Raw genomic sequence first — 10205 nt, forward strand, 5'->3', positions numbered from 1 at the left:
ATGAGAGAATGTTAATATGGAAAGATACCCAAGACGAATGGTAAAGACAAATATAGAACAGCATGTCTTGTGTTCCCAATTGTGTAAAAAACAATGTTGGTAGGGAGGAGATGGATGAGTACTGTGGAAGTTTTCTGAAAGGATAAAACAATATTGGTAGTCATTACTTCTGGGGAACGAGATAGGGATCTGGACGGGAGGAAATTACGTTTTTCATTGCGTACTCTTGTATCCTCTGAATTTTTAACCTGTATATTCTTAATTAAAATATCAATAAATACAGAAGTGTATTCTTCAACTGGATACCTGCTTCTTCATGGCATATCCCCTACCCAAGCCAGAAAATCTTTCTTTACTTGAATCTCCTTTGACTACATTTACAGTTGCAAACATTTTTCAATTAAAAATAACTTCTGGGACTTGCCTCACACTACTAATGATGACAGAGAGGGAGTAAGTGAATCAGTGTTGCTATTTGTTAGATTTTTGATGAGTGTTAGTGGGTAAAGTGGGTTGAATGGTGGCTCCAAAAAAGATTTTTACACATTTGAATCCCAGGAAACTGAATATTACCTTATATGGCCAAAGCTGTGATTGGGTTCAGGATCTTTAGAGGAGGATCATCCAAGGGGGCCCTAAATACAATCACAGGCATCTCTATGAGAGAGAAGCAGAGGGAGTTTTGAGGGAGAAGGGGAGGAAGAATTGTGACCACAGAGGCAGAGACTGGAGTGATGCACCACAAGCCCAGGAATTCCCAGAGCCGCCAGAAGCTGGAAGAGGCAGGGAACAGATTCTCCCATCTTTTGAGGGAGCACCTTCCTAATGACACCTGACTTCAGGCACCTGGCTTCCACACTGTGAGAGAGAATAATTGGCCGGGCGCGGTGGCTCATGCCTGTAATCCCAATGCTTTGGGAGGCCAAGGTGGGCAAATCACGAGGTCAAGAGTTCAAGACCAGCCTCGCCAACATGGTGAAACCCCGTCTCTACTAAAAATAGATAAAATTAGCTGGGCGTAGTGGCAGGCACCTGTAATCCCAGCTACTTGGGAGGCTGAGGCAGGAGAATCGCTTGAAGCCAAGAGGTGGAGGTTGCAGTTAGCTGAGATTGTGCCACTATACTCCAGCCTGGGCAACAGAGTGAGACTCTGTCTCATAAAAAAAAAAAAAAAAAGAGAGAGTGTGAGAGAGAGAGAATAAGTTTCTACTGGTTTGTTTTGTTTTTGTTTTTAGTTGTTGTTGCTGTTTTTTGAGATGGAGTTTCACTCTTGTTGCCCAGGCTGGAGTCCAATGGCGTGATCTTGGCTCACCGCCACCTCCACCTCTCAGGTTCAAGTGATTCTCCTGCCTCAGCCTCTCAAGTAGCTGGGATTACAGGCATGCGCCATCACTAATTTTGTATTTTTAGTAGAAACGGGGTTTCTCCATGTTGGTCAGGCTGGTCTCGAACTCCCAACCTCACGTGATCCGCCCACCTCAGCCTCCCAAAGTGCTGGGATTACAGGCGTGAGCCACCGTGCCTGGCCAAGTTTCTATTGTTTTAAGCCACTAGTTTCTGCTAACTTGTTATAGCAGCCTTAGGAAACTAATACAGTGGGGAAGAAAGTGCAACTAATAGCTAAAGTTTGGTTTCTGGATTCCGTAAATGTAATCATGGTTCTTCTGGCCCAAATAATACCAAAAGATAGTATTGTATTGAGTCACTTAATTCTGTCATAGACAGTTCAGTTGTTACTAATGAAAGTGTGAAGTAGTAAGGTTCTTGTTAGTAAAAATATTAGAGGCTAGATAAGCACCTAGGGGATGCTAGTAAAGGAATTCCTGCGTTGGATGGAGACTGGCTTCGGTAACCTCAGATCCCTTTCAGCTCAAGAACATGTCTTAGTCGCTTCAGGTTGCTATAATAAAATACCATAAACTGGGTAGCTTATCAACAACAGAAGTTTATTTCTCTCAGTTCTGGAAGCTGGGAAGTCCAAGATCAAGGCAGATTCAGTGTCTCATGATGGTCTGCTTTCTGGCTTATAGGTGGTGCTTTCTTGGTATGTCATTACATGGTGGAAGGGATTAACGGTCTTTCTTGGGCCACTTTCAAAAGGGTACTATTCCCATTCATGAGAGCTCTGTCCCTATGGCCTAATCATCCCCCAAAGGCCCCACCTCCTAATACTGTCAACTTAGGGGTTAGCATTTCTTTTTTTCTTTTGAGATGAAGTCTCGCTCTTATCCCCCAGGGGAGTATGATGGCGTGATCTCGGCTCTCACTGCAACCTCTGCCTCCCGGGTTCAAGTGATTCTCCTGCCTCAGCCCCTCGAGTAGCTGGATTACAAGCACTTGCCACCACACCTGGCTAATTTTTGCATTTTCAGTAGAGATGGGGTTTTACCATGGTTGGCCAGGCTGGTCTAGAACTCCTGACCTCTGGTGATCCACCTGCCTAAGCCTCCCAAAGTGCTGTGAATTCAGGCGTGAGCTACCACGCCCGGCTGGGGTTAGCATTTCAACATATGTATTTTGGGGAGAACATAAACAGCCCATTTCAACATATTTCTGCAGGATAATTTGTTTGCAAGTATTAAGGTTTAACATTTTAAGGAGAATATTAGAATAGGCAAATATTTAGAGAAGTCATTCACTTAGGTGTTTGAAGGTATAAGGTGCTCAGGACTTATATAAACTTTCCAGACCAGCAATTCTATTTTTTTTTTTTTTTTTTTTGAGACAGAGTGTTGCCTAGGCTGGAGTGCAGTGGCGCGATCTCGGCTCACTGCAAGCTGCGCCTCCTGGGTTCACGCCATTCTCCTGCCTCAGCCTCCTGAGTAGCTGGGACTACAGGCGTCCGCCACCACACCTGGCTAATTTTTTGTATTTTTAGTAGAGATGGGGTTTCACCGTATTAGCCAGGATGGTCTCGATTTCCTGACCTTGTGATCCGCCCACCTCAGCCTCCCAAAGTGCTGGGATTACAGGCGTGAGCCACCGCACCTGGCCCCAGACCAGCAATTCTAATGGAATACCAGAGGTTACTGAAAATTCACTATTGGAAAAATAAAAACATATGAGCTGTAAGGGTAACTCATGTGTTTTCCAAACACATGAGGGACTTGCCTATACCAACATTTCCAGAAATAATTTGCATGTTGTTACAATGCTTTACCAATATTAATAGAGCTTTGATCTATTTGTTCTACTCTGTTTTAGAGATTACACATTTCCTTATGTTGTTAAATCACCACCATATAAACAATCTGTGTTGAGTGGTGAGATAAGGGAGGTAAATTATTCTCTTCATTCTAGTTTTTTTTTTTTTCGTTCAGAGAAAATGGGAAAGGAGGAGACTCAGAGGCAGATAAAGTTTATATTTAATATATAGATAATAAAATCATACTGTAGCCATTTTTACTCTCAAATGTCTTTTTGAGGTCTCTAATGTCAAAAAACATCATATAAAATTTGTGCTATGGCCGGGCATGGTGGCGCATGCCTGTAATCCCAGCTACTTGGGAGGCTGAGGCAGCAGAATTGCTTGAATCTGGGAGGCAGAGGTTGTAGTGAGCCAAGGTCACACCATTGTACTCCAGCCTGGGGGACAAGAGCGAAACTCCGTCTCAAAAAAAAAAAAAAAAAAAAAAAGAAGTGCTATGGTTTGAATATGTCTCCCAAAGTTTGTGTGTTGGAAGCATAATTCCCAACACAATCATGTTGAGAAGTGGGGCCTTTAAGAAGTCATTAGATCATGAAGATGCTGCAATCATGAAGGGATTGATGGAGTTATTGTGGGAATAGGTTGATTCTCTCAGGAGTGGGTTCTTGATAAAAGGATGAGTTTGTCCCCCTTTTCCTAGTTCAGTCTAGTGTGCTATCTTGCCTTTCTGCCTTCTGCCATGGGATGATGCAGCATAAAGGCCTTCACCAGATACCAGCACCATGCTCTTGGACTTCTCAACCTCCAGAACTGTAAACCATATAAATTTCTATTGTTTATATAAAATTATGCAATTTCTGGTAGTCTTATAACAGAAAACAGACGAAGACAATATAGTTGTCCCTCAGTATCTGTGAGGGATTGGTTCCAGGACCTCCTAAGGATACCAAAATCCTTGGATGCTCAAGTCCTTGATATAAAATGGTAGGTAGTATTTGCATATAACCATGTGCATCTTCCTGAATATTTTAAATAATCTCTAGATTACTTATAATACCGAATATTATGTGAATGCTATGTAAATACTTGTTTTACTGTATTGTTTAGGGAATAATGACAAGAAAAAAAAGACTCTACATGTTCAGTACACAAGCAATTTTCTTTTTTTTTTTTTTTTGAGACGGAGTCTCACTCTGTCGACCAGGCTGGAGTGCGATGGTATGATCTCGGCTCACTACAACCTCCGTCTCCCAGCGATTCTCGTGCCTCAGACTCTAGAGTAGCTGGGATTACAGGCATGAGCCACCATGCCTGGCTAATTTTTGTATTTTTAGTAGAGACGGAGTTTCACCATATTGGCCAGGCTGGTCTTGAACTCCTGACCTCAGTTGATCTGCCCATCTCGGGCTCCCAAAGTGTTGGGATTACAGGCATAAGCCACCACGCCTGGCCTCACAAGCAACTTTTAAAAATATTTTTGATCCACAGTGGTTGATCCATGGATGTGGAACCCATGGACGTGGAAGGCCAACTGTATATGTTAGCATTAACCATACGTCAGAATAGTACCAGCTGCTAAAGAATCTACTGGGTGTTTCACAAATGTTTATAGCAAATTCTGTATTTTGTAAAACATTCTTTTACTACAGAAAACATTCTATGACACTTAACACTATTATCAAAAAGTCTGACCTGGACCTATTATTGTAGGTAAAGCAGATGTTAATTGGTGTACCTAGGATTTCTGAAATAATGTCAAGACTTTCTTTGCCCCTACAAACCACCCTAAACACACACTTATCACCAATGTTCCCAGAGTCCCAGTGTGGCAAGTTTTATACTTCACATAGGTTTATACTTCATGTAGCCTGGATATCAAAGTGACAAAAATTTTATATAATTAAGGTGTACAATTTGATGTTTTGATATACGTATACATTGTGAAATGATCACCACAATGCATTAACTGTGAAATTATCAAAATGGAGTCACTAATGTCAAACTCTAACAAACAAAATGGACTTGAGGTCATGGAGGAGGGGCCCTCATTTGAGTATGCCTGTGATGGGAACTATGCAAAAAAGTCCTCAAAACCACAGTATTCTAGATAAGCCACTTACACAAGGATACTCACCTAACAATCAATGTCTCCACCCATGAGCTACTGCCAACTCCTGCAACAAACTCCTGCAACAATGGTCTTTGTTTCAAAACAGTTTATGTGGACTTTTTGTTTTTAAAAGCTTCCCCTTTGCCACAACCCCTTTGGATGAGCCTGTGGTCAGCTATAGCATACATATCCCAGATTGCAATCCCCTGCTATTCCCAAATAAACTCTGCTTTGGAGAGTTGGTCTCTGTTGTTCATTTTAGGTAGACATATCTTGTTGTTTAAGTTAACAAGTCACGGGATCAAGAAACACTTCATCTACACCTTCATCTAGATGAGATCCTAGAATTTAGGTCTCACATGACTGGATAAGATTTTTGGTCTTCCTTGAGGAGGGGCTGTGTGTTGTGTGTAATATAGGAGCAGATATTCATGACCAATTCACTTTCTCTACTATGAGAGTATTATACCACCCGTGTTTACCACTCTGTAGGTAGAGTATGCTTCTCCAGTCTGATGTTAGGCTTGTCCACATGATTTACTTTGGTCAATGGTATATGAACAATTTGATTTACACCATATTCAAGCAAGAGCTTTGAATGTGCTTGCATGGTATGGTTTGTCTCTTGCTCCTGCTCTTCACTATAAAAAGTGTATGTCCCAAGTAGGGGTTATTCCATCAGTCTAGTGCCAGAAAAAGAAGACTGTGCTGTAATCCCAGCACTTTGGGAGGCCGAGGTGGGTGGATCACGAGGTCAGGAGATCAAGACTATCCTGGCTAACACAGTGAAACCTTGTCTCTACTAAAAAATACAAAAAATTAGCTGGGCGTGGTGGCGGGCACCTGTAGTCCCAGCTACTTGGGAGGCTGAGGCAGGAGAATGGCATGACCCTGGGAGGCACAGCTTGCAGTGAGCCGAGACAGCGCCACTGCAATCTAGCCTGGGCGACAGAGTGAGACTCTGTCTCAAAAAAAAAAAAAGAAAAAGAAAAAAAGAAAAGATGACTGTGGAGCAGAGCCAAGCCGAGCAAGCCAAGCTGAGTCGAGCAGAGCTGCAGCTGACTCCCAGACCCGTGAACAAGAAACATTTGTCAAAAGTCACTAAGATCTGGAGTTATTGCTTGTCATAGTCTATCCTCAGGGAACACTCTGGGGGTAAAATAATATTTTATATACTAACTTTATTATATCCTTCTTTGTTTTTGAGATAGAGTTTCATTCTTGTTGCCCAGGCTGGAGTGCAGTGGCGCGATCTTGGCTCACTGCAAACTCCGCCTCCTGGATTGAAGCAGTTCTCCTGTCTCAGCCTCCCAGTAGCTGGGATTACAGGCATGCGCCACCACGCCTGGCTAATTTTGTATTTTTAGTAGAGACGGGGTTTCACCACATCGGTCAGGCTGGTCTCGAACTCCTGACCTCAGGTGATCCACCCGCCTCGGCCTCCCAGAGTGCTGGGATTACAGGCGTGAGCCATTGCGCCTGGCCTATATCCTTCCTTTCTATATCTGACTTTGAGGTTCTCTTGTGTTGAAGAGTTTAAACACCAAATTTCTAATTCCAGTTCATTTTATTTTTATTAAAGTGCTTCAGTAGATGAACAGTGTTATCAACAATCAACCCAAACTTTACTGAAATATTCACAAATAAAAATCCTCTATAAGTCATTCAAATAATGTTTTTCTATGTAGTAAAAGTAATCACCATTGGAGACTGGTGAATTTGAATTTATTCCTAACCACATACATGGATTCTTAAATTGGGAGATTCAGCCTGGTTACCTTAATATACGGGGCTGGCTGTCAATACCTGAAAGCTAGTCCCAGCAAATCTGTGAAAAAATGATGTGATTGAGAACTAATCATTTATCCTTAATGCTTCAGTTTCTCCATCTGCACTGAGAAGTAACCTTCCCTTAGAGAAGAGTTGTAAATAAATACAAAATGTTAAAGCTTAGCACACTTCTGTGCCTCAAAAAGCATTCATGTACATGCTTTTAAAAGGGCAACTTCTTTGTTCTTGACATAAATTGAATACTATCTGGCTTTAAAAGAAATTGATGGATGATTACTCTTTCCTTGAAAATTATCTTTTTACTCAAATCATATTAAAATCATACTAGTCTGACTGTAGATTAATTTACAGGAGTCATGCTCAGTAAATTATTTTGGTTGCAATAAGGACTACTGTCCTACTTAGGTAAAATTTACAAATTATTTTAAAAAGTTTCATCCATTACTTACATTCTCCAAGACCTATCCATAAAGACAGAAATCCTGGTACTTTAAAGCACAAAGAAGTAAAATCCAAAATTTACCTATTAGATTTTGGTATCGCTCCCTTGGATACTGTCAAGTATTTTATTCATGTCCTCCAAATTATACTGTGGTTGACAAGGGGCAGAGTAAATAAACAAATTTTGACTAGATCTCCCAGCATAAAGTGACCTGGTGCCATCACAAAAAGATTCAGTAGTGACTAAGTTGGGGGAGAGGGGCAACATTTATAGTAAAAAAGCTTGAAGAGGCCGGGTGCGGTGGCTCAAGCCTGTAATCCCAGCACTTTGGGAGGCCGAGACGGGTGGATCACGAGGTCAGGAGATCGAGACCATCGTGGCTAACACGTGAAACCCCGTCTCTACTAAAAAAATACAAAAATTAGCCAGGAGCAGTGGCGGGCGCCTGTAGTCCCAGCTACTCGGGAGGCTGAGGCAGGAGAATGGCGTGAACCTGGGAGGCGGAGCTTGCAGTGAGCTGAGATCCGGCCACTGCACTCCAGCCTGGGGGACAGAGCCAGACTCCGTCTCAAAAAAAAAAAAAAAGCTTGAAGAGGCCGGGCACGGTGGCTCACGCCTGTAATCCCAGCACTCTGGGAGGCTGAGGCGGGTGGATCACCTGGGGTCAGGGGTTTGAGATCAGCCTGGCTAACATGGTGAAACCCTGTTTCTACTAAAAATACAAAAACTTAGCAGGCATGGTGGTGCGTGCCTGTAATCCCAGCTCCTTGGGAGGCTGAGGCAGGAGAATCACTTCAACCCGGGAGGCGGAGGTTGCAGTGAGCCGAGATTGTGCCATTGCACTCCAGCTTGGGCAACAAGAGCAAAACTCAGTCTCAAAAAAACAAAAAACAAAAAAACAAAACAAAACAAAAACCCACAAAAATCAAAAACAAAAACATATGATCCTAACTAAATCAGAAACTTTTTTAAAAACCTTGTTTGTCTTGAGAAGTATGTGATTTTGCTATAAAAGAGAAATATAAAGAGGCTGGTATATCAATTCTTACATTTTCAATGAAACGTGCAATACTTTTAGGTAGAAACAGTATTGCTAAATCTCCACATGACACTTTGAAACTGTTAGCAATAAAAGGGAAAAAAATCATTAATCAACATTGGAGAAAAAGAAAAATGGTAAGCTGTGATGCTCTTACTGTTCTTTTCAATTAGAAAAATATATTGATCATGAGCACAAGTGGACATACCATCTGAATAAATAAAGCCTCCTGTAGTTAACTTGTCATTTAAAAAATGAATTGGATGAAAAGGTTAATTTTCTGCAGTGTGCTCAGCCATTTTAAGACTGGAGTCATTTAAGAAAAATACGAAACATCCTTAGAAAGGACCTGAATATTTCATATTGGTTGTGGCTCTTTAAAAATGGCAGAGCATTCCATGCCCTATACAGAGTACACAAGGAAATAATTTTCACATTGAATATAGATCTCTTACAGAATGAGGAAAAAAACACTTTACACAACACCCTTTTCTATAACATGCAGTATTGAGGGAATAGTAAATCATCATCCTTCACAAAGAAGGTGCAGGTGCTCTAAAATAATCTTAGAGTTAATGATTTTAGAAAGAGGCTGTTCAAATTTGAAATTTAAAATGCAAACTTAATTTCAAAGTTGGTTTATCCAAATCTCTGATAAGTCCTAGGAATCCAGGGTGAGCAAGAAGAAAACTTTCTCCTTATTTTATGACTTGTACCTCCCACTATCTGTGATGAATGCCATGGGTCAAATGCTGTAACAAATTTCCTCTTTTAGAGCCAGCAAAGGCTAGCCTGGTTCTAGCCAAGACTAAAGCAGGAAGAGGTCCTACCAAAGAGCTTATCTAGGACTGATCCACCAAAAGATTTCCTAGGCCAACTGGGTACCCAACTGACCCCAGGGCAAGTTGATCATTTTGTTGTGATTCAGGATCCCACCCTTGCACCATCTCTAGGACCAAGAGCCCCCAGAAGAGCCCTGAACAATACTGGATGTTCTTAGGCTGATCTTCCTGTGGCAAGCACTCCTAGAACTGGTAACAAAGTCTGTATGGACAGGGTAGGCAGAGCACCATTTATTGGAGCTGACCTCCATCTATTGATGCTTGTTGACAAGAACTTAGTGATTCTGGAGAAGCTCCTCCCAACAGATGGGCTGTGAAAACACCTCTCTCTCGAGCCAGAGCTCATATGAATAGTGGAAATCTTCAGGCAGATCCAACCTCTGCCCCAGCACACTCTGCAAGCAGTTATCCACAGGTGAAAATTCAGAGTCCTGGGGTCTGTCATACCGACGGCTGTTAAAAGCCTCAATGTTGGCCCTCAAGGTACATTCTTCTGCTTGGAAGTCCCATGGCCTGGCATCGATGTCTGTGTTGGAAAGAGAGGAAGAAAAATACATTTAATGCAAGACACTGCTTCTCTTACCACAGATCATGGTTCCAAAAATGGAACTGCTCAGAAATTTTTTTTTTTTTTTTTTTGTGAAAAGCAATGTACAAAGTAAGTATACAGCATGCTGACACTTAGGTTTAAAAAATACACATATGCCCACATGCATAAGCTTGTATATGCAGAAATTACCTTTGGAAGGGTAGCCTAGAAAGTAGTAATAGTGGTTACCTATGAGAAAGGAAATGAGGGCCCAGAGGGAGGTGGACTTCTTCTATTGTATTTC

General features: G+C 41.7%; 1 protein-coding gene across 1 annotated transcript in view; it reads right to left on the reverse strand.

The window, feature by feature from the left end:
* Nucleotides 1-9581: 9581 nt before the first annotated feature.
* STRIP2 (striatin interacting protein 2) overlaps nt 9582-10205 on the reverse strand; it is a 54716-nt gene continuing 54092 nt past the window's right edge. Inside the window, exon 21 of the mRNA XM_021936257.1 lies at nt 9582-9898. Within this exon, the coding sequence (XP_021791949.1) occupies nt 9648-9898 (251 nt within the window). The 3' untranslated portion in view covers nt 9582-9647. The remainder of the gene's footprint in view (nt 9899-10205) is intronic.

The sequence above is a fragment of the Papio anubis genome, chromosome 4, assembly GCF_008728515.1.
Source record: "Papio anubis isolate 15944 chromosome 4, Panubis1.0, whole genome shotgun sequence".
Taxonomy (NCBI): domain Eukaryota; kingdom Metazoa; phylum Chordata; class Mammalia; order Primates; family Cercopithecidae; genus Papio; species Papio anubis.